The sequence below is a fragment of the Terrapene carolina genome, unplaced genomic scaffold (genome assembly GCF_002925995.2).
Source record: "Terrapene carolina triunguis isolate 2854851 unplaced genomic scaffold, T_m_triunguis-2.0 Scaffold789, whole genome shotgun sequence".
NCBI lineage: Eukaryota > Metazoa > Chordata > Testudines > Emydidae > Terrapene > Terrapene triunguis.
In genome coordinates this window covers 6,135,806-6,161,504 of record NW_020665140.1, presented here as the reverse complement: position 1 = coordinate 6,161,504, position 25,699 = coordinate 6,135,806, and the positions used below count along the sequence as shown (strand labels likewise).

Here is a 25,699-nt window from a genome sequence, read left to right as displayed (position 1 = left end):
GAGAGAGAGAGAGAGAGAGAGAGAGAGAGAGAGAGAGAGAGAGAGAGTGTGTGTGTGTGTGTGTGTGCGCGTGTGTGTGAGAGAGAGAGAGAAACACAGTTGTTGCTGACTTGATCTGTTACTTGAAACAGGGACTGATACACGCCTGGTTTAGCAAGGTACTGACGCACACCTCTAGCTTTAATGAGCGCCTGAGCAGTCCCAATGAAGTCTTGAAGGAAACGATATATGCTAAAACACACTGCTGAATTGGGGCCAAAAAGAGCAATTTTCTTTGCCGTTTCTCCTGCGTTCCCTTTGCTAATATTTCAACTGTTTCTATAAGATCTTTCTCCCTTTCAAACCTAGATCTCCTTCTGCTTCATTCGGTAAGGAAGCAACAGAGCCAGATTCAGAGCTTGTGTACTCAGGTCGGAATCCACCGAGGTCAATGATGTGTAAATGGCCAAGTGTATACCAGGTCTGGATTTGGCCCGTAGTCTTGTGTTTACGAGGTCAGTGGCCTTTCCCAGGGAAATGTAATCTGAAGCCACAGACTGAGAATTACGACACATGGAGCACTCACTGGCTAGCAAGGGAGAAACGCAATAAAAACAGAAACCTGAAAACATCTGAAGGAAAACAGCAGGGAACAGGTAAAAGATAACGTGATTTTTGATTGATGATTAGGTTTTAAAGCTTTTCTAGAGACAGACCATGACAGCTTCACTGCCAGTTATAAAACTTAGGCCAAGGAAGAATGACTGCCAGTGCCTTCGGTTGTGTACTGTTCTCACACCTCATCCTGCTGGCTAATTCAGAGAGCAGCGCGTGGGTTTTTGCATTCAGGTACAGGGTGCTGTGCACACTAGCCCTAAGTGCTATGATAAAAGCAATGAAGAACGCAGAAGGTGACAACAGCGCCTGCTCAGATTTGCTACTCTCCTTTGCCATAGGGAGAGAAATTTTAAAACGGATTATTTCGGGACCCTCCCCCTCCAGAGGGCTGTGGATATTATAAGTCAACAAGTGGCTTGTTCCATTTCTAACTGCACTGCACTCACTGTCACAGCTGCCAAGGAGAAGTGCAATTCAAAAACATGCTAACGAGCTTTTGCCAACTAGAACCAGAGGGATGACGAGACACCATCAGACACAGCACAGAATTGTCACTTGTCCGGGGCATTAGTGCCTCAGATTACAATTTATAGTCACAGATTTCAGCTCCTTGAACTGAAGGGAGCGAATCAGAAGGCTCTTTAAGTGAGAATTCAACTGGAAATGCCTGACAGACACGTAGGAGCATGATTTTAAATGGGCCTCGACCTGGCCTCGAATTTTGTCCCCACAATCAATTCGCTTCTGCAGCCAATCACACTGTAACCGCCTGTGACTATTTGCATCTGCAATCCATTTATTTGCAGTTATTTTTTCACCTTTGCGGGCATCTACTTGGAGCTCCCAGCACCTTAAAACATTCTAAAATACACAATTACAAATACACAATTTTAAACCCAATACTATAGTGCATCAGTTTTCCTAGTGAGCAAACTTTCCAATGAATTGACCTGGCTACGGCTTCTCAGGGAGGTGGACTATCTATGCCAATAGGAGAAGCCCTCCCATCAGCATGGGTATGGTCTACACTGAAGAGCGACTGCGACCCAGCTCTGCCGCGGGAGTGTGTTAAGTGTAGACACGCCCTTGGGCAGATAGCACAACTTCACTCCTGCTGGTACTCACGCTAGCTGGATTAAAGCTAGCTCGGGTATGTCTACACATATTGCAATCACACCTTGAGTGGGAAGAAATCGCAGCGCAAAGTTGGTGGTGCAAAATTAGAGGACACTTTAAAAGAATATGGCCCTTAATTCAGGCTTGGTTCAGCAATTATCTATTCAATACTAAACAAGTCACTGAGGGATAAGGAGCTATGTAAACACACAGCCACTTAACATGTATGATATTGTAGCTTCACCTTAATTAATATCTACTTCATATATGCAATTAATATTTAGCCTGCAATAATTATAATTAAAGAATATTTAGTTCATAGTATCTGCAATATTACCCAGTTTGGGATGGTTAACAGACAAATGGGCATGAAATCAGAATGCGTTGCAGCATGTTTCTCTTGTTCATACTGTGATGGCAATAAAAAGCATGCAGATAATTGTGTCATATGCTAAGCCTCTTGGTGCTGGTGATTGAACTTTCTTGGACAAAAGTAATATGGACCACATTAATCCCTAGTGCGTTAACTATTTAAGGCACATGCAGTTAGGCAGTAATGAATCTGGCCCAATGTTTTCACATCAGTTCTTAACACTGGGAAATACCAACCCATGGCAGCACAGAGTGAAAAAAAATCCAAGCAAACAAACCAGATCAAATAGTCACTAACGTAACTAAGCTGTACTTCCTCTGCTTCTAGAAGTGTAGTTTCAAAGTGTAAAATAAGAACTGAACCCAGCCAGGAGGTGAACAGGTGTGGGTAAATTTCCACAACCTATACGTGTGTGCTAGCCTATAACCTATTCGTGTTCTGGGAAAGCCCAACCCAGCCGTGGTGTGGCATAAAAGCCTCAGAGCTTTGGTGTGAGAAAAAGAACAGCAAAAAACTGGTGAGGAATATTCAAAAGCAAAAGAAAGCAGAGGTGCAACCAATAATCGTGAAGGTTTTACAAAGTAAATTATGTGTGGAGAGGAAAAACACAAAGCCAAGGAAATATTGTAGGCTGATCTGCAGTAACATAAAGGAGGGATTTGTTCAAAACTGGCTAGGCTTAAGCAGCTACTGATTATTATTTTTTTGAGACACTGCAAAGAATCAATACTAATGAAAAAAAAAATCAATCAATCAATCTCTGTCATTGGCGGGAAGGGGAAACTGATGCAGACTGAGCAATTAGTTAGCAGCTGGAAGTCTTCACCTTTATCTCCTTGAAGAAGGAAGCTGTTTCACCCTCGATAATTGGCTGCAGCAAAGGGCTTCTCCGCTTGCTGGAGGGGGAACCCTGTGACAGGTGTTAACAAGTAGGTTACATTGTGAACCCCTTTCTCCTCCACCACCTGTTCTCTTGCTCTCCTCTCATCTCCATGACTCTTTTAGCTCATCCAGACCATCGTAAGAAAACTGCTTCTTAAAAGAAAAAACTTCTGGCGAAAACCTTGAAGCAGAGAAAGGTTTTGTTTTTTTTCAAGTCGCTGCTTAGCAATGGACATCAGTTCCAAGTGCGTGCAAACACAACACTATGAATGGAAGGGCCAGCTGTGCATGAGCGGGAAAATAAATGCTTTAAGAAGAAAAAAAACCCAGCAAAAGCAACCCCATAGATGTATAAAGACAACACGTGGCTCTCTGCAGCTACGTTGTATGCCCTGAAAAACTCCACTGGGCCAATTTTCGAAAGTGCTCAGCACTCACAACTGAGGCCAGACTTTCAATAACTCAGTTCCCATTTAGGCACCTAATTGACATGGCTGGATTTGCAAAGGTGCTCTGCCCCCAGGAGCTCCCACTGTTCTCAGAGAGGTGGGGAAAGGGGAAAGACATGCACCATTGTTCTCCATGGCAGCTGCTGGGGGCTGACTGAGCACTTTTGAAATTCTGGCCATTTCATTTTGGTGCCTGAATGGGAACTGAGCTCCTTGGAGAAGCTGGCTCTAAACTGCCAAGAGGTGGCTGCTGGGTTGGATGGCTTCCTTCTACTTGCTAGCCTTACGTATCTAGTTCACGCAGCGGACCAGTCACAACAGTGATTCCAGGAGTTTTGGGGTTTTTTTTAAAAATACAGCAGGACATGCCGAGAATGCCCTGAAAAGCGTGCTTGCCAGTGTGTCTGACTGCTCGGAGTAACACTTCGCCGGTCTGTTCTTCTGAACAGACGCCCTATTAAAACAGCTGCCAAGACACAAGCGTGGCCTGGCAGTAGAAAAAGGACAAAGGATCATTCGTGAAACAAAGAGCAGGCAGAGACCAATATAAAACAGCTTACTTTCACCAGCAGGGCAAAACGAGTGTGCGTATGTGTTTTATAGCACAATAATTTTAGGGCCAGTGACAAGGGCAATACCAGTTGTGGGACATAAGTAGCTTCAAATCTGGGTCACTGAAGATAAAAGCGTGTACGTGGAGCTGATGACAATGGCCCTGCAGGACAGATGTGTGGGACTCAGTGGAAGTGGTAGCACTCCTTGCATCAACTTAGAAAGCAGCAGCCATTGGTGTATTCTGATAGTAAGTGTTGAGGACTGAGAGACTGCCTGTCCTGTCCTCTCCTTCAGACAAACTGGGCAGTCTGGCTGCTGGTGTAGTTGAGCTCCTCAGCAGTGTGGGCAAGACACAAGTCTCTACTCCTGCCAATGTAAGTGACCAACACTGAGTCTATGATGTTGAGGGAAAAAGGAGGTGAGGCCTTAGCCAAAAACCATATAATGAAAAATCAACAGCAACCCAATGGAAGGAGGAGCACCAGAAGGTGAAAGGTGCTCAACATCCAGCTATGGGCACTGGAGTCCTTGACCAGCTCTTCGCTAGTCCCAGCTGCTGTGGTATCATTGACTTGCAGTCGTTCAGGTACTCAGTTCTTTGGTGACGAGGGAGGTTGGGCCTCTGTAACTGTGCAGAGGTGTGATTCTCCTGTCCTCCTTCCACCAAAAAAGCTCCCTCACCAAACCAAAGCAATCCCCTCTTGAGAAGTGCTGTACTCACAATAACAGGGATGCTGTTGGCCCTGGAGAGGATCTGTTTGACCAAGCGGTACCTGTCATACAAGGGCTTCATCACCTGGCGCTCATTTTTTGTTACCTGAAAAGCAAGAAAGAATGGGACCATGAGTCTGGCAGCAGATACTCTAGTCTGTAATGTATGCTCCTGCACCCTCATTTATCTGGGTTCACAAGAATGATGTGCTAATGGCGATGGTCCTGAGATTAGTATAGCATGAACTTTGCCACTCTGACCTGCCAGTGTACCTTTAGCCCTGCTCTTCCAATCCTTGGCATAACTTCCAGCTGTGTGGTGCTTTTGTAATGTGGATAATCGGAGGGCAAGACATTTAGGCTCAAACTAGTATTCGTTTGTCCTCATCACAAAACCCCCTACACACTAGGCAGTCCGCATCTGTGGCCACTTCTGTACTCGTGGCCAAAAGCACAGGGCTCACACCCACATTCTTGTGTCTGCTATCCCAGAACAGGGTGACAATTTTGACCTAGGAACAAGGGAAAGGAGCTGTGATGACTAACTGACTGCCTTCCCTTGGAGGCCCCTCCCCAAGCATGCTGATCTACAGACCTTACGTAAAATGACATTGCAATGCCTCTCCTCTGCCTCTGCACTTTCTCTCCTAAGATGCCTGCAAGTTGTTAGCATAGAATTGCTCATTTTACTCTCCAGCTCATCTTCTGGAACAAAGCTAGGGAGTAAAACTCCCTTGCAATGACTGGGGAGAATGTAGGAGAGGAGAGGGGGAGATTTAAACCTACACTAGCTAATAGTGGTGCATGAGAAAGTGAAGCTCTACACTTCTACAGAATGGTTTGATTAAATGGGTTTCTGTATCTTTAATATATCGTGGGTGAGATTGGAAAACAGCAAGTAGAATATTTCACATGACCATATAGTTTATCCTCTTCATTTTATTCACCAGTGTCTTTACCCACATCCTAGGTCTGTTCTTCCCTTGTATCTTTGCTCTAAGTTTACATTAGAAGGCTCTTAGGGCAGGGCCTTTAACTGATTGTGATGTCATTTCTATCTAGCTACATTAGGATTTTAAAGTGCTGCTCATCACTGTAGTATCTGAGAACCTTCCATGTAAAACTGATAGCAACAGAAAAGTCCCTGGTGTAAAAACTCTGCTTTGGGTAGGGTGTGCGCTTCGGATAGTTTAGATTTTATTAATTTACTTTTTTGCTGTTTTGTTTTAGGTTGATTCTGTTCAGGATAGGTTTCTTTTCCCCCCTAAAGGTGTTTTTGTGGGGGTTGGGTGGGGGTTTTGGATAGAAGGGAGGAATGTAAACAGCAGTACGGAGCCCAGAGATACACCACCCATTTACAAGACTTGCAAGGCTAGGTTCACCATGGTCTTCATTGGGTTTCATGCTGATGTGATTACATTCATTAGCTGGTGCAGCCAGCGTTGCCTTGTAACCTGTGAACTATTGTCTGTAACTAGATAGTTTTAATGGTGTTACGAGGGCACAAAACGGAGTAATGCAGTGGTGAATCAGGATCATATCCTCCCTGCCTAGGCTATGTTGGGACCTAAAAATGGGTAGAATGTCCTGGCACTGCTTTGCTGTTGGACCATGCTGTCCTTAAGGGTTAGAAAACAACATGAAAAGGTGCCTGTTGAGGCAGAGAACCGAACCGTCAGTTAATGCCACTTCAAAGAGGATAAACTCCCATGTTTTGTAAAAAAATAAATAAATATAAAGTTTGGACTGGGAAAAAGAATCCCTAAGTGCGCAGAGGAAATGGAGGCTCCTCACCCGTCACTAGAGGTTCTTCAAGATGTGTGGTCCCTATCTGTATATTTTCATCATTGATTTAGATAATGTCATAGAGAGTACACTTATAACGTTTGTGGCTGATACCAAGCTGGGAGGGGTTGCAAGTGCTTTGGAGGATAGGATTAAAATTCAAAATGATCTGCACAAACTGGAGAAATGGTCTGAAGTAAATAGGATGAAATTCAATAAGGACAAATGTAAAGTACTCCACGTCGGAAGGAACAATCAGTTGCACACATAGAAAATGGGAAATGACTGCCTAGGAAGGAGTACTGCGGAAAGGGATCTGGGGGTTATAGTGGATCACAAACTAAATATGAGTCAACAGTGTAACACTGTCGCAAAAAAAAAGCAAACATCGTTCTGGGATGTATTAGCAGGAGTGTTGTAAGCAAGACACGAGAAGTAATTCTTCTGCTCTACTCTGCACTGATTAGGCCTCAACTAGAGTATTGTGTCCAGTTCTGGGTGCCACATTTCAGGAAAGATGTGGACAAACTGGAGAAAATCCAGAGAAGAGCAACAAAAATGATTAAAAGTCTAAAAAACATGACCTATGAAGGAAGATTGAACGAACTGGGTTTGTTTAGTCTGGAAAAGAGAAGACAGAAGGGACATGATAACAGTTTTCAAGAACATAAAAGGTTGTTACATGGAGGAGGGAGAAAAATTGTTCTTCTTAACCGCTGAGGATTAATGGCTTAAATTGCAGCAAAGGCAGTTTAGGTAGGACATTAGGAAAAACTTCCTGTCAGGGTGGTTAAGCACTGGAATAAATTGCTTAAGGAGGCTGTGGAATCTCGCTCAAAGGAGATTTGTAAGAGGAGGTTAGCTAAACACCTGCCAGGGATGGTCTAGATAATACTTAGTCCTGCCCTAAGTGTAGGGGACTGGACTACATGACCTCTCGAGGTCCCTTCCAATCTTACGATTCTATGAAAAAGCAGTTAGCATAACGGAGCCTTTGGTCGAAATTTCAGGCCCACGCCATGTGGCAAACAGCAGCTAATGAAGAACAGACCATTTCTTGCTTCGTTAGAGTGGCTCCAGGAATTCTGCAAAAATAGACTCTCTGGTTTAACTATAGCTGGTCAGCCTCCACCTCTGCAGGCTCATCTGACACCGGTGCAGACCCAGTTACACAATAAATCTGAGCTCCACTGATTTTTGTTGTTTAGTTTAAAAAAAAAAAAAAAAAAAAAAGTGGCCCAACTGTCCACATTATCCTAGATCTCTCAGTACTTTTCCACTGCAGCAATGCCAGTAGCTGGAAACAGGAAAGCTGGTCTGCTGCAGCCTCCCTTCCTACTAGGTTCAGTTTTGCTGGGTTGTAAAAGTAGCTTATTTAAAAAAATTAAGAAGCAGTTATGCTAATAAAAAACAAAGAAAAATATATTATAACAACAGGCCAGATTCTGCCCTCACACTGGTTTTACCTGGGTGTACATTCATTAACTTCAGTGGGGGATTACCCCTGATTTACATCACTGTGAGAGCAGAATCCGGACTCTGAGAGGAGACAGGAAAGACAAATCACTTTCCTGGAATGGTTTGTTGCTGTGCCTTACACAGTAATAAAAGTCTGTTACCTAGATGGCTGAGTGTAGGCAGTAATAATCATGTGGCCTTTGGGCAGCCCTGGAGATGGTGTTGAGAGGGCGAAATTAAAGTAAATAATTTTAGAACAACGGGCTGAGAAGCAAATATTTCAGGCGTGAGGGAAAAGACGGGATCAGGGACTCCAAAGCATCAGCACACTGAAGGGGAGAGAGAATTTGCTAACTTGGCACCTTCGGATACATTGGCAGCAGAAGGCAGGCGAAGTGGAACTAGAAAACTTTAGCATTTACCAGAGGTGTGCGCTGTTTAAACAATTGTTACAACAGTCTCAGAAAGGTGACAAATGCATTTACTCTCTCTCATATTATCAACGTCACAAATGAGTTTCCCTTTACATCCAGCCAGCCTCTACCAGGGCAAGGCTCAGGGATACCAATCATAATTAAGAGCCTGTTGTTCTGATAGACACTAAACTTAGCAGTTAATGCAGGGCTAAAGCACTTCTCACCAGATGAGTGACTGCCCTGAGTAAAGGGGCTGGGACTGATTAACAAAATCATTGCGCTTTTCCCCCACCAGTGTGGGTGTTTGTGTACTTATAAGGTGGTGGGAGGTTAATTATGACAGGCGAAGACAATTCAAGCAACTATTTTACATGTGTGCTGCGGTACGTACCGGTCTTCCATGAATGCTTTCATAATATAAGAGTGCTTTCTGAAGAGCCACTTTCTCAGCTGCTATCTCATCTCTAGTCATGTCCTGTATAAAAGATGGAGGGAGGGGGAAGAGAAAAAAACGTCACATTTCTGCACTCGGAGAACACTGAGCTTTAGCCTTATCTGCATTCATACTGTACTTTGAAAGAATAAGCCACATTATTTTGCAATAAAGATTGCAATACTTGCCACTACTTCCCCGAATCCCTTATCCTGTGATGCACTTTAAGGAACTGTTACCATAAGGGGCCCATGTTATGTGTTATGGAAACAAATTACAGCTAAATGACACTTAGATTTCAGGGGTAAGGGTTTGTGTGTTCATCAAGGGGATTCATTAGTTTTTACCGTGCTTTGAAAATTTAAAGTGCTATGTAATTGTTAAGGTTTATTATTTATTTTGATGTAAGAGGACATATCAGTGTAAGTCTTTCACGAGACACTTGTCCTTCGAATCCAACCCCAGACATTCTTTTGTCCCATCACTGCACCCAATATTACAGTAGCCCCCCACAGAACAAGCACTTTTGAAATCTCTCAACTTGCAGCTTTTTGTCCTGCAAATCCGAAGCAATGAGAGAATTCTGTCTGCACCTTTTCTAAAAGCAGTCGTCAAGGATTACATTTTTGTTTTTCAGAAAAAGGTTTTGCTTAGATGACATGTCAGCGATCTCAAGGCCTTAATGTACAAGGCTATCAACATTTCAGGAACTAGCTACATCAGACCGAGACAATCACCCTCAGAGACAACCATGTAGCTAACAGGGCCAGATATGAAACTTTTAAGAGTGGAGATAAAGTGCCCTCAGACAAGGGTGATCGACTTTGAATGAGCTAGCAGGAAAGATAAGACTAAGCCAAAGCATGCCCATCTTCAGAAAGTGCGAAAAGACCCACGTGATTTGCCTAAGCCTTCCCGTCATAACAGAAGATAGGGAAACCCAAACATGAGAAGGGGGAACCCAGAAACAAAAGCACATCAAACACTTCTTGGAACCTGGGATAGGCAAAGAACAAAATCCATTATGAAATTCAATGTGGATAGTTCTTTGAGAATCGAAATGATCAATTCCGTACTTCAACCCTCTGGTGAGAGATGCCACAGAAAAACGAGAGAAAGAGAAAGAAAGACTAAGCATAACCAATGTAGTATCATAATTAAAGATTATTTGACAAAAATTGATGTTACAGTGCTCCAGTGAAAAGTAAAACTACTTTAAAAATGTTGTATGTTATACATATATCAATATCACTAGATTCTAAACTCAGCAGTTTGCAAGATCTTGCATGGATTTCAGAAGCTGGCATACAGCTGTGCATTACAGGACTGTATTTGAAGTCCTGACACCCAACCTGACCTGCATGCACTGTACCTTAATGTCCTCCGGCCGGTTCGTCTCTGCTCGTTTTTCTTGCAGCTTCTTCTGGATGGAGTCTAAGGTCACCTCCACCGCAGGTTTTGCAGATTTATCGGACAGATCTTGCTTCTTGTCATCTTCCTTCTCAAGCTGTGACCCGAAGCTCTTGGGGAGTGTGTTGCTCCGCTGGCGCATCACAGGAGCCAGATCCTCTTCCGATATCTTTAGTTTTGACTCTAGATGGATTTTTTGGGATGGGGATGGAAAAACAGAATATTTTCAGTTCCTGGATAAGAGATCCATGAAGCATTTCAAGATAGGTAAAAGTCAATCTAGGACATTTTCCTCCTGCCAGTTACTCACCTTTAAGCTGCTTCCGAAATTTTGCCAGTTCATTTGTCCATTTCAGCACCTCTGGGTTGGCTGCTTTGTCACTGTGGGAAGGCTAGAGGAAGAGAACAGAAATCCACAGTGAAATCATTCTGAAGAGAGCGGGGAGAGAACCTCAAACCGAGATCTGTATAAACAGGTTTACTGCCTACAGCAGAGGTTTGGCCATAGCAGAGGGAGCCAGGAACTTCTGCTTTCCAATCACAATTCTATTTATTAACTCCCTCTGTGGCTTGGGGCTACTTTCTTAAAACTTCCTGCCTCAGTTTCTCCCTCTGTAAAACATGGATAACAACTCTCATGCAAGGGCGCTGGAAGGGTTAATTCATGTGTGTAAAGCACTCTGAAGGTGGAAAGTACGAGATATTATATTGTAAAGGAGAAACACTGAATCATCACTGCCATCTGCAGCAGCTGCCAAACAAGGAAGGAGGGCGCTCTTCCTGTCTGGTGCCAGCTTTTCCTAACACAGACAAGACTGTTTCAGAACTAACCTTTTCCGGTTAAATCACTAGCAAATGTGGGTGTGTGTGAATCTATTCTCCCTTAGAAAGCTTCCTGTGCATCAGAAGAAAACATCAGCAGTGACTGGAGAACAGTTCACATGTGCTGCTCAGCAGCACTTTGCAAGGGTGCAGGAACCAGAGTCAAGGAGCGCATTCCCCATCCCTCCCGAGTACATGAGTACGCTGGAGTTACTGCTTTCCCCAGAGTGAGAACCTCACTAAAACACGATGTGCATCCCATCAGCCCAACTGTCAATAAATAAGAGGTTTAACTTAGCCATTCGCTCACACAGTTACCAACTTTGGGCAGATTTACTAAACAGGTAATAAAAATCCTAACAGTTTCTTAGATTACTTCCTGCATGCACTCCCAGCACCTAATGCTTTAGAAGGGAATTCACTTGGCGGTGCTAACACATGAATATGTGCTTTCCGTTGGTTGTGTGGCAGCTCCACCTCCCTCTGTTTCCAGGTACTCGGGCTGTATCTGAAAATCTCCCCTGAAGACCTTGTCAGCTTGGTCTCTATTCATTTGCTTACATATGCTCACTTGCGAAGAACTTACTCTGTATTTCCTCTCCTCCTCAAATCTGTCCTCAAACTTCCTGATCTTCTTCTTAAGCCCCTGAATCCTCCGGGTCAGCTGTGCAGGTGTCAGATCCTCTCGGTCATCTTCACAAGATCCTAAAGAAGAACTCCGTCTCCTGTAGGGAGCACAGAATGCAGTCAGATCCTATGCAAGCAGCCAGCGTACATCTGCATGCACAGATGGTCAATTACACCTGATTGTAAGTACACCTCTACCCCGATATAATGCAACCCGATATAACACGAATTCGGATATAACGTGGTAAAGCAGTGCTTGGGGGGGGGGGGAGGAGTGGCTGCGCACTCCGGCGGATCAAAGCAAGTTCGATATAATGCAGTTTCACCTATAATGCGGTAAGATTTTTTGGCTCCCGAGGACAGCGTTATATCGGGGTAGAGGTGTACATTTCAACTCCCGTGAACATCATGAAGCCAAATTCAGGCGTGATGTAATTGATAGTTAAAGGGCTAGCATCCAGGAACAGCGAGACCAAGAAATGGGGTGTTAGTCTCTTTGAATTGAAGGTGATTGAAGATTGAGGGTGAGTAGGTTGACCGTTTGCTGCGATTCAGAAGAAACTAAGCAGGGAATTTAGGAGAAAGCAGGCCCACCAACTTGCTCTCTAAAATGAGGTACAAGACCTGAAGATTAGCTGGCCAACTCCAGAGACGTGATGGAGAACTGGTAACTGGCCCTCCCTCCAGAAGCCAGGCTTCCTGCAAGGGAGGGGAGTTTGGGGAGGCTGAGAGGGAGGTGAGGGAATATTCTCACATTATTCATTGTCCAGAGTTTAAACATTTCCCAACGAGCAGGAGCTCTGAATAAAAACAACTGAATGTCAATGATGAGCCACTCCTGCATCACTACTTTCAGGGTATTTCGTACTTCTGGAGTGGTTCAAGTTACTTCACCTTTAGCCCTCATGCTAAAACAAGAGTAACAACACCTGGGATGAGCTACAATTGGGCCCAAATGCATAGCCTGTGATGTGCTATTGTTCAGACTGAATTTAAAAATATAAGTACATATATATGATGTGGAACTGGTAATAAAAATGGGGGTGGGGGAGTGTCTACATTTGTTTTGCCATTCTTTGCCAGAATTTCCACCAGATTTGTCATACTCCCAGGTCCGAATTATTTCCATTTAAAAAAACCCTCTGATCTCAGACCACATTTCAGCAGGGAGAAAGTTTTTACGACCAAATTATAAATCCCTTAAAATACATATTGACCAGTATGTAGGATATCACAACACAGTTTTCACCACGCTACTACCTGGGCAACCTCCTCCTCCTCATTAGCACTTTAAGTGCTTTTTATCAGAGGATGACCTCAAAGCCTTTTTATACAGGAGGGTAAGTACCATTATTCCCATGTCATAGATGAAGAAACCTGGGGCACAGAAAGTTAAGTGACTTTTCCAAACCAACACAGAGAGTCAATGGCAGAGCTGGGAATCCAATCAGGTGTCCACAGCATTGTACTGCCTCTCTGTAATGACAGACACACTGCAGCAAGATGCGACAGCCTCCTTATTGTGACAGAAGTATCCTGGGTACCCAGGCATGAACCTGGAAGCCACCACTAGAAATCATTGCAACAGCAAGTGAGGAGGCTTCTGTCGGTGGGGATCACCAGCCCCACCCACACAGCGGGTCACATGGCATTATCTTGCTAAACGAGATGCTGCTCATTACCACTCTGCAGTCCTTTGCTGCTGGGCAGCGCTGGGAGCAAAGCCTGCAGCTCAGATGGCCGCTGTGAAACCACCACCTACCTCATGAATGAATGGGAGTCAGGAGGGGAGGGAGGCACTTCTGTATCATCCAGGTACTGCTGGCTTTGCCCATAGGCATAGAAACGAGGAGACAGCATTGGATCGCTGTCCTCATCCAGAAGCTGCCGAATTAGACATCCGGCCTGTGGGGACAGGTGAGCTTCGTCGGAGTCTAAGCCTTCTCGTTCTCTGGAGGAGAAAACTGGGATGGGCTCTGGAAATCAATTGAAACCACTCAATGAAAATGAGCTTTAATTTTCCTTATTCTAAATGCATTCAATGATCTCCACAGACATGGGCCAGTTTTTAAAGCCATATTTGTCTCAACTTTCCCCCTCCTTTAGAGAGAGGGCCTGATTCTTCACTGGCTGGCACCCGTGGTCACCCTTTACTTGTATGCAAGGCGAGTGCAGGAGGAGTGTGAAATGCTACCAGATCGGAACGGGAGCATGCTGCACAGGTGCATATGACTACACAAGGTGCCAGGCAGGGGAGAACTAAGCCCTAAATCTGGTCAGTCACCACTGCTCATTGATTCCAATAGACACTAAACCTGACATCACCTTCCCCCTTTGCTGTCCAAACCTTTGGGGCAGGAACTGAACAGACTTGAATATACTCAGGTATAAAGGAGGTAACTCAGGGCAGCAGAACAGTACATGCAGGAGGAATCAATTGATTCACAAGATGTGCAAATGCCATAAATGATTAACAAGGTGATCCCAATGTTGTAAACCCCCCATCCTTCCCCACCTTATCCCCTCCCTGCTTTATGATACCCTCAATCACTGCATCATGGCTAACTGTCGACTTTTATCTCATGGGAGCATGGTTCAGATCTTACTATTTTGTTCTGTGGTGTGCCTCGCCTACTACAGCTGTAAAAGTGTTAACAACAATAAATCATCCGGGCTCAATCATTCTCACATTAAAACAAACAAACAAACAAAAAAACGACAACACCTGGAGCCACCCAGTCTCTCTCACACTAGCACTGCTAATAAATCTCCCATCCACGGGTTGAATTAATCAGCTGACGGTAAAAGTAACCATCTTGGAAGACTGGGGGTGTGAGAAAGGGAAATCTGTTTTGGGAATGCCGATTAGCATACTGGAACAAACCGAAAAAAATCATTTCAATCCCGTGATCACTCTGTCCAGATGCCATAAGGGGTCTAACATTCTCTGTTCAGATAGTTTACTAAGCTGGTTTGCATGCTCCTACTTAGCACCACAGGATTAGACGATCTAAGAGTTGTGCTTTGAACATGCAATTCTAACGAGAAGTTCTGAAGTCAAATAAAGAAGTTAGAAAAAACATCAAATAGTGGGTGATGAATCATTGGAAAGGGCCTTAAAACAGCTATAGAATCATCTGCTTCCTGCGGATACAGGCTCTGATCCTGATCTTATACCAATGAGAGAGATCAGGCCTTTTTATTTTGTAAATTTTGAAAAACGTAGCACTTCCATTTACTGCATAAAGTTACATTTCCGTGTTCCTATCCTCTTGTAAAACCACCGTGTGGCCCATTAGGTTTAAGGTACTCCACTGTCCTCTGCATTACTGAATTCAAGGGAATACTCAATTCAGTACCAACTGGGGTGTAAAGCATTTTACATTATTTATGCATCAAAGGCTAGATGTAGCCTCACTGGCATGGGAATGTAAATTGCACCCCTCTGCCTCAAAGACTGATGCTGTTCCCAGAAAGTTAAGTCACTCCTGAAGGAATGGTAGGTGGTATTCGCACAATGGCCCTTTTCTAGGGTTCTGAGATGGAAAAGGCAAACCTTCACTTGTGGCCAGACTCCAGAAAAGCCCAAAAGGACCCCAGTTGCAGAGAAGATGCACTGATTCGGCTGTGATGGATGTGTAATTTTTTTTAAACCACAACACATGTGTACATCATGTTACCACTAGTGTGTTTTATATTATATATATATATATATATATATATATATATATATATAGGGCCCTCTCAAATTCATCACCATGAAAAATGCATCACAGACCATGAAATCTGGTCTTTTGGCTATTTTTACCCTATACTGTACAGATTTCACGGGGGAGACCAGCATTTCTCAAACTGGGGGTCCCAACCCAAAAGAGAGTTGTTGGGGGAGTCGCAAGGTTACTGTAGGGGGTTGTCACCCTCACTTCTATGCTGCCTTCAGAGCTGGGTGGCCAGAGAGCAGTGGCTGTTGGCCAGGTGCCCAGCTCTGAAGGCAGCGCCCCACCCCCCAGCAGCACAGAAGTAACGGTTGCAATACCATACCATGCCACTCTTACTTCTGTGCTGACGCCTTCAGAGTTGGGTCAGGATCCCTACAGTTACAACACCATGAACTTTCAGATTTAAATATCTGAAATCATGAAATTTACTATTTTTAAAATCCCATGACCGTGAAATTGACCAAAATGGACCCTGAATTTGGTAGGGCCCTATATATATGTAAACTTCAGTTCCCTTGCATAATCTCTGCAGCAAATGTTTTCTAAATTGCCTTATCCTGAAGGAACCCAATAATAAAGAGAGAGAAAATACAGAGGCTTAAGGTTAAAAAATAAACCCACAATCTACAAGCCCTTGAATCAAACTTTGATGATTCGGAGCCATACACATTCCAGAATCCAACTATTTCCCTGAATTTTAACACAGCCCAATGTTTTCAGAAAGGTCTTTTGAGACCCTGTGGTAGTGAAATGTGGAAACTAATGTCCAGTATAAAAGGGGCATCCTTTGATTCCCCACCCTCACTGGTCAAGTTACTCTCATATAATTCTTCCAGCGATCCCTCTTCCCATCATGGAGAATTAACAACTTTAGAGTAGGACTTTCTAAAATAAGAAGTATTTGGGTGATTTACAGTCAGTGGGATTAGCATTATGCCTTGCTGGGATTTAGAAGGGAAAAAATGAGGGCAAAAAGGAATGCATATAGTAGTAAACAAACTCAGCTACTACCAAACCTGTGAACAAAGATGTATGTGACTTTGTCCTGAGGTAGATTTACATTCCAGATATCAGGTACCATAAAAAGTATCATAATGACTCAAGAGGGCTCTGAGATAAGCGGTTTTACAGTCAGCAGTGACTGAGGCATGTGCGGTACCACTATTAATTTCAAATACAGATGAAAAGCTGAAATGGACATTCTAAAGGAGAATGGGTCAGAAAGGGGGAGAAGAAGGAAGTCATAAAAGGAAAGAAAGTTTGAAACTTGGATGGAACAAATGGCAGCTACAGAAAACTGACTATTTCCCACTTTCATTCCTTGAGGTCTTGACTCTTTGGGTTAGTTGTTCCATTTGCGGTATATAATATTTAGAAAAAATTAGATCAGGAGGTCAAAATGGCTAACAAAGCCTGAAAAGAAATGGAGCAAGTAGCAAAGGAACACATGATCTGCTGTATGGAATCAGATCAATGAATGGTCCAACTGGTCCAGTATCTCATTTCCCATAATGGTTAGTGCCAAATGCTCCTTGTCATGCACAATTATAGAATAACTGACCCAAAGAGGAAGGTTCCTCCTAGTCCCTCTCAGTTAGTGGTTGGCTTATGGCCTGAAGCATGAGGATTTGTATCATTTATGTGTTTATCTTACCTAATGTAACAATCTCATAATGGAAGCTCTCATTACCTATATAAACAACTAAGACTTTACGAAACCTGCTAAGTTCTTGGACTGGATAAGTTCTTATCACTTTTACATATACTTTCAGCTTTACTGAATGTCCCTTGTCCTTGTGTGAGTAAAAAGGTGAATAGGAGTGCTCTATCTATCTTCTCTAAGCCATTGATTAATTTGAATACCTTTATCATGTCTCCTCTTATTCACCTTCTCTCTCAACTAAAAACAGTGCCAGTCTTGTCAACCTCTCCTCCATAGGGGAGTCTCTCCATGCCTCTAACCAGCAACCAGAGCACTTCTATTTTAGGATATCTTTTCTCATTCTTCAGTAATAAGGGACATGCATAAGGGAAGAAATTACTTAGAGATTGTGCACATGGGTGTAAACACTTCAGAGTGTCTATGTATGAACATTCTATTTGTTGGTTTGGAACTTCCATTTCAATTCCTTTAGCCTGGCCTCTTTCGAGTTTGTGTGGAAAAGGCAAACGTTAGTATTATGTTTGTAGCCTTCACTCTCTTCTTCAATACTGGTATAATATTACCTTTCATAGTCCCAAAACTAATCTGCCATTGAAGCTTTCAGCCACCTGTTGTGCATGCGTGCAATTCTGTAGGTGCACATAGATATGTTACCATGTTACCGCTTTAATAAATGGCCATAGCAAGGATAAGTGATGTTCTTCAGTTGACAATAACAGTATTTTAATCAAGAGGTGTGGAGAACGCAGTGTAGTGGTCTCTAGGCTGAAGAAATTTATATGGTTATCTCAAGACCATCTGTTATCTTCTTATAGGGAATTGTTTATATTTTTATTTTGTTTACCCTCACAAAATTCATGTGGTCCCCTGCAGGACGAAACATCACCTAAGCATATTTAAAATACCTATGCATACAGATGCAAATGCAGTTGCGAAATGGATTCATACACTGAACAATGATATCTGAAGTGCTGTACCAGTATTTCTTAAAGGAGACAGATATCTGACCAAAACATGAAGGCCAGAGGCCAGATTTTCAGATAGTGTAAACTGGTGAAGCAACTGAACTATACCAATTTTTATCAGCTGGGGTGCTGCCCTAAATTCCATTTGAAAATGCAGAAGAAAATGAAGGGAATTAAAATGATCTTTTAAAATTAATTAATACAATTTTAAAGTGTAACATACATACTAGTTTTATAATGAATGAAATGTGCTGTATCAGTAGAGAAAATAACTATTTTTATTTTAAAAAATATTCTTATACTGTGGCCTCTCTTAGTGTATCAAAATAATATATAGCCCTAATGAAGCATCACCACATCTTAGCTCAGGGATAAAAAAAAATTTCTATTAAAGAAGTCAAATTCACACTATGCCTAATGTACCCATGTTTATATTTTGTTAACACAATAACGAATCATCATAATAAATGATGATAAAAATATAAGTACTATTTGTTGCAAGTAACTATATGGTGAGGAGAAATTACCAAATAGAGTAAAATTACATTTATTTCATTTCTGTTTATAACAGTGAGAAAATACAAGGCAATTTATCATCTTTAGATTGGTTACATTAAAAACAAGTCCCTTTAAATATGTTATTAATAACACTGTTGATTAACCAAATAATGAATTTTAAAAACTCAATTTACTGGTAATTATTTATGCCCTTTGTTGATCATTTTTTGTTCATTTTCAGGTTCTCAGTGGTGCAATGTTTCTGTTTTCAACACTGCAGGAGAATGTTTATTTGTTTAAAAATGCCTGTTTTCACTGTAATTAGAAAAATAAGGTGAAAACACTGCTGTTGATTGTGGGTTTTGTAAAATATTTTTATTACAAAATCTGGTCTAAATTTTAGTTTATAGTGTTCTTTTAATACTCTACTGCAAGATAAATAAGGCAAAGTAGACAGCAAACTGGGGGACAGACAATTTGGGTCATCCCAGCAATATTTCACTTTCTCATTGAAAAAAACATGACTAGCCTTAGGCAAGTGGGAACGTTACATATCATTAGTTGTTCTCACTATCATTTTTTCATTGTGGTAAAGGGTGGGGGAGTAGGTTTGGGGCCCAAGCTAGTAAAGTGTTGAGGTAATTTTGCAAAGCAATGTTAGACTATGAAAGCAGCAGGGTGTCCCTTCCACTCCTGGCAGTTTGATCCACCACGACTAGATTAAAATCCTTTGTGGTGGGAGCGGTTCTGGAAACGCTCTGTTTTATTTGTTGCAGGCCTGCACAGACTCACTGACTTTGCAGGCTACCCTAGCAGTCACAAACAGCCCAGTACAGAACGCATTTACAGGCAGCAGAGTTGAGCTGCAGGGCCAGTGTTGCTCTTTATGAAATGCATTTTATCTGTGCCTCACTTTAGCATTTGATGCAGAAACAGCCCAGTTCACCCACTGCGTGCTCTGAGAATAAAACCCACTCAATTTGTGTCAACTGAAGGTATCCTATAAAATCATGGCATCTCTGCAGAGCAATAGCTTCTTTTTTCAATGCCTATGGGCACCACAGTGAAATTCATTCTGGTGCAAGGGGCCGGTGCAAGACCCTCCATACTCTAAGCCCTGAAGGGGCGGCACCAGAGTGCCTGTGCACACCCTATGTAGCACAAGACTGGTCTGTGTGCCAGCTATGTGGGGATGGTCCAGGGAGGGCCCACATCAGGAGCTGCAGATGGTTTTAATGCAGATCCACTGGCTCCAGCCCTTGAGAGTTTGCAGCTGCTACTCTAGCTGAATGGTAGCCCTTGTGTGTATATGGGGGGATGGGGGGAGGGAGGATTACACCTCTCCAAACTCCTCCTGCATAGGACCCAAATAGTCAGTCTTTATGCAGACAGAACAAATGTCACCCCATGTGGGGATGACCATTCTGTGTGTGAGGGCCTGTCCATAGAGAAAGTTAATCAGCAACAACTCCACATGTAGACTAGCCCCAAATCTGACTTCATTCTAGCTGCCAACAAGTGGGCCACCTCCGTAGACCGCTTAGATCAGAGCAAGGAGCACAGAGGGGAAGGGGGTGGGTGGGTCACAGAGCTATCCATGCATTCTGAAGTCACAGCGGTCCAAAGATGAACATTTCTAACCTGATGCTGATCTCAGGTGGGCTGGATAATTGCTACTTTGTGTCTCCACCCCCAAAAGATACTCAGTGATAACAGTCACAGTTCTAGTGAAGTGCCTGGAAGAATGCCCTGAGGGAGAGAGAGACTAATTTGCGTTAAGAAATTGTGGTTTAAATATGATGAGATTTAGTCTGTGTGTGTAAAGGTAAGAGAACAGTAGCCATTCCCCACACAAGACTATCTTGTAGAACTGTTTTCATATCTGCTTCCCATCAGACCTTTCCTAAGAATTTTAATTGGAGGCTGGGATACCTGGAGATGAAGGGAACCTCAGCTACTGAATTTGTGTTCACAAGCCAATTATGAGCCGCTCCACCAGAAACCTAGTGTTCTGTGGCTTCTGAATACCTAACAGTGTATACAATCAGGAGTACACAATGCTAGAATTTCACAGGAAGTCCAAACCACAACCTGAGCTGCTTTCCTAAGGAATTGGCCATTTCACTGATTTTAAGGGCAGATTCTGAGCTCAGTTACACCAGAACTGAATAGAACACAAAGATGAACACTGTTACCATATTTGAATTTGGAAGATTTTGCTGTTTACCATGGAAGTGAGCAGAGCTGCAGTGCCAATTCAGAGGAAGAGGGAGGACATGCAGGCATGTACACTGCCACGTGGGTCAGACTGCCCAGATCATAAGAATAGGGGCCAGACTGTGAACCCCTTACTCATATTTGTGAGCAGTGACTTACGAGTCATCTCACAGACAAAATCTGGCTCTAGATGTGGAAATTATGTCTGAGTTTGGGCTAGCATCTTCCTCTTTTTAGCCACTGCCAGACTGATTACACGTTCATAGCTGAAATGGGTTCAAAGTCTCCTGTTCACCAAGACACAGAAGCCACCATTTTCCTGCACTCGTACTGCAACTACAAAATGGTGACATTTGAGACAACTGACATATGTCTCACCTGCTCTGGCTGTCCCTTTTGCCAAACTCCTCTTCCATCACATATGTGTTTTAAACAGGAAGGAGGAAGAAAAAGAGTCTGAAAGAAGTGCTTTTAGAATATATATATACACACACACACCCCTTTCATTTTCATGAAAATGGTCCAGAGTCCCTGTGCAAGTCAAAACATCTCCAGAAAAGTTCTTTGTATCGGAACTAAAGCTTGTATCACGAGGTGGGACAGTTTCTGGGAGCCAAGCTTACCAGTCTATTCTCCCCTTGAGGCATACATATGACTCCGTTAATGTCAATGGGAGTTACACGCAGGCATCAAGGAAAGAAAATAATCTTTATTTCAAAAGGTTCAAGTGACAGCAGAATACACAGGGGAGATTCTTGCCTCTGTCACCTTTAAAAACACAAAAACTCCTATGCTTATCCAAACCCTTCAGGTTATGGCTAATTAGAATCCCAATAAAATATAATGAATCAGAGGTCTCTGGGGAGACTTCCTTGCAGTACGTGCTGCCCTTTAATCAGATGTGTTGTACATGATGATATCATCTAGGGAAGTCCCAGGCTGGAGGTGGGGGTGGAGAAATTCAGTGCCACTGAAGGTAGCTGGTGGCCTGACTTTGAATCAGGAGCACCCACTGCTACTGGTTTGGTCTGCCCAGCCCCACACTGTCATCACTAGTCCCTCCTACATGGAAAGCAGAAGACATGTGTCACGTAGGCTGTGGAACCAGGAACAAAGAACCTGGCCATTGTCAACATGCTGCACTGCTCACAGGTTTTGTTTTTCAGAGTAGCAGATGCCTGTTACACGCTTGTCTGTCTCTCTCTCTCTCTTTTTAAACACTCTTTTTCTATACCAAGAGCCCCTCCCAATCCACGCCTGCCAAGTTTCAGGACTAACACCAAAAGCACACTCACTTGCACACTGGAGAAAGGGATATAGGCAGGAATCATAATTGATCTGATCCAAAAAGATGCTGAGCGTCTTCAACTCCTCTTGATGTCAGTGGCAGTGGAGTTGCTCAGCATCTCTCAGGATTGGGCCCAAAATGTGTAATTCAACAAATATGCATTAAAAAAAGAGTTATTTTTCTTAGCAACGTGACCCCTTAGCATCACTGGGATAGACCAGAATGCCTGGCCATTTTGCTGACAGGAAAATGCTAATTATAATAGGTGGCTCCCCTCCCCACAAACATGCAGCATATATGGTGTAAATTACTCAGGAGTATGATTTCAGTGTTTATTTACATGCAATGTAAACAATAAACAAACAACTCCTGCATTAATCTCTGCAAAGTGCTATACTGAAAAGATCGTTGAGTGCATCTGAATATAGGTAACCCATTAACGAAGTCAGTGCAAAAAAACCTCCGGAAAAACGAACTAAGACACAGCATTAAGATATTTGAACTGCAAGCAACTTAACATCACTTTTTTACCTGGTGAATAGAATTCTACATGGAGTATAACATAGACTAGGGAATCACTGTCCCTAAGGACCAGTAAAGGACAGGAAATAGACCAGTCTTTCTTGAACTCTGATTTTCATATCTATGTAGGATGGGAGTGGGAAGGGGTAGCACAGGGAGAAAGCAGGATATTCTTTTCTGTCTATAAAATACTCAGTTTTGCTTAAGTAGGATCCAGCTCCTCACTAGCCTGGGCTGCAAAACACCATGAAAAGAATAATCCTTAATCAGAAAGGAAGAATCATTGCAAGAAAGGAGCAAACACATTCTCCCACCTTTCCCTAAGTTACAATCAGACTTGGCACCAATCCAATATTCCATTTCCAGTTTCTCAAGACTTCAGATCAAAATACATTTCCTGTGTTTTTGGCCAGGCACTATAAGCCCAAAGATACGCCCACCCCACTCATGTTCCCCTCATTCTCTCTTTCTGTGTCATACCAGCAAGCACACAACTGTACCTTCCCAGCTGTTGTCATCGCACAAGGCTGTCAAGTCCAGCCGAGGCACTTCTGAGACGACGCTGTCTTCCTGACCATCAGCATCTTGGTTCCTCTGTAATTTGGTTTCAGGAATGCTCGGGTGCTCCTGAATCTTCATGCTCGAAATCTGCTATAATCCCAAACACACAGCAAAAAAAGAAGAAGAAAAAAAAAAGTAATGTTCAGAGGGAGGTAAAAAATACCTATAGCTGCAGCAACAAGTGTGTTCCTTTAAGCTAAAGATCAAAAACAAACAGTCCACAATGTTTCCAGCTCAGAAACTAAATTCCCAGTTCAGTGACCCCGAAATGCTAATTGGTCACTCACACTGGCAAAAACATCCGTCCATCTGCTTTCCTTGAACTTTTCCTTGTTTAGAAAGCCACAAGGAGCTCCTTTGGCTGTTTGTCCAGACAACTGCATGCAGCTGAAAAAAGCCTCGAATCATTGACTGGCAAGAACAGGGATGGAGCGGGGAAGAGAGGGTGGGTGCATTTCCTTAAAGAAGTGAAACTCTTTGGAACATCAACAAAAATGCCGCTGTTGTTGCTAAGGCTACAGTAGCAACATGGTGTCTTTTAAAAGCAGCTGTCGCTGCTCCTGAGGCAGCAGCAGCTCTGGAGAGCGAGAAGCGCAGGCCCCGTACACGAATGCTCTCTCTCATGCAGGCTGTGCAGGCTCAGATCAATTAGTGCCAGCTAAGCTGTGCTGGCTGCACATGCCCTGATTTCCTGTGGTTGTTTGCTAGCTGGGCGTGGGGAGAGCAGAACTATTTATGGAGGAGCTCTGGGCATTAAAAGCAATGTTGCGCAATTCTAAACGGCAGTAGGGTTTGGCATCGCAGCTGGAAGTAGTGCGGACCCTGGGAAAAAGCCAAACAAATGCAGGGAAAGAGCAAGTATCCTTTTTTTTTAAAAGCACACAACCTGCTGTCAAGTAAGTGATCCATAATTTATATCTAGCAGGAAGCAACTGCTGCTTGCTTCACTATTATTCACCCACTGAATACTACATAGGCTGCGTGTTCATGCAGAAATCACTGCTATTCTCCCACTCCAGATACACTGCAACTGTGTGTGCATAACAGCATATATGCTGTGTGCACACACAGTGTATATCACTTTCTGATCTCCTGAATAGTTCTGTTACTATCAGACAAAGTAGAGCAGCTGTCCCTGAGGGCTGCTAACGCACAGGAATCTGAACAGTTTTGAATAATGATCTTCAGAACTACTCAGAATGGGGTGGCCAGAGAAAAGAGAAAGTAAAGCACGTATGTATGTATATACACCTATACAAACACAGAGCATTCAGAGTGGGCAGTAGTAATATATACATATATATATATATATACATACACACACAGAGTAGTGATCATATATACATAAACTGTTACATAATACTTGATTTCAGTAAGCATAGTTTATTCTTAACTGATAGATCATAGTGAAGTAGGTAACTGACAAGCAGAATGTTAAAAACAAACAAAAAGCCCTTCTAGCAATCCAGTGAGTGATACAGAATAGCACAAATGATGATACTGAGAGTTTGTGTGTCCAAAAAACTTGACTCTAAGGAGAATTGTCATTGTACAGACAGTGACACTGGATCCAGCCCACACTTCAAAGCTGCACAGAATGAGCTGTCAGAATTGACACTGCATACATGCGTGTCCCTAAATCACATACGAATTTTGTGTCCTACTTACAATATTCTAAGGCGTAACAATTTTACTGTTTTCAGCAAAGCAATGAATATTCTACATTAGAGAAAATTGCTCAGAGAATATGCATGATATCTTGATTTTTAAAAAAAAATTATAACCTTGATGCTGAAGATCCTGGTATTTATAAATACTGCTATGTAATGCATTTATATAACTTTACATTTTGTTTCTCTTTTTGGTAGGTTAGCTTTTTAAAACATTAGTTAACAAAAATAAGGCAATGCTAGCTGATATTACCATGAATTAGAAACTTAACTCTCCCTGTTTTACATTGCACCAAGGAAATACTCGACAACACTAGAGAGTGTGTATCATGAGCACAAATGTCAGTTCACTACCCAATATCTTACAAGCTGCTTCCCACATATGGATTTAAAATATTTCCTTACATTCAACAAAAACGTGTTTTGTTTTGTTTTTTCTGAAGAGATTTAAATGATTACAGACTCCTATAACAACAGGATTCATGACAGGGCAGAAACAAACAGTGTTATCCACTCCCTAAAGGACAAACTGTACCATTTTATAATCTGCCCTCGTGTTGTCATCACACTAATTTAAGACTGAAAATCCCGCAATGAGCTTTCAAAGTGATGTAATTAATAAAAGCATCTGAGGGGAAAAACATACTAAGTTTCTACAGCAACTAGAGTATACTAAACTATTTTCTTTAGCAGCTAACAGAACATTCAGGAATAAACGGACCATTTAGAAGGCAGCAACCAGAAAATGTAATTTACCTTATTACAGAATTAACTGTTTTCCCACAACAACCTTATAATTTCATGATTCTCCATGACTCTGGATACATTATATCTGCAGCAGATATAAATGTATGTTCCAGATGGGTAAATATTTCAATTGACATAGTAACTTAATGACATGTGTTTTCCTTTGAGTTCACTTAGTTGATTGCAATATTTGAAATTCTTGCTTAAAAATGGAT

The 25,699-nt window shown here is 42.6% G+C and overlaps 1 protein-coding gene across 1 annotated transcript in view; it reads right to left on the bottom strand.

Moving 5' to 3' along the window:
- The window catches only part of FAM13A (family with sequence similarity 13 member A), a 188,941-nt gene that overhangs the window by 5,663 nt on the left and 157,579 nt on the right, over positions 1-25,699 (bottom strand). Inside the window, exons 14-21 of the mRNA XM_026660523.2 lie at positions 23,007-23,157; positions 13,397-13,610; positions 11,594-11,732; positions 10,496-10,577; positions 10,148-10,368; positions 8,734-8,817; positions 4,694-4,789; positions 2,913-2,996 (exon numbers count right to left, since the gene is read on the bottom strand). Coding sequence (XP_026516308.1) covers positions 2,913-2,996; positions 4,694-4,789; positions 8,734-8,817; positions 10,148-10,368; positions 10,496-10,577; positions 11,594-11,732; positions 13,397-13,610; positions 23,007-23,157 — 1,071 coding nt within the window. The remainder of the gene's footprint in view (positions 1-2,912; positions 2,997-4,693; positions 4,790-8,733; positions 8,818-10,147; positions 10,369-10,495; positions 10,578-11,593; positions 11,733-13,396; positions 13,611-23,006; positions 23,158-25,699) is intronic.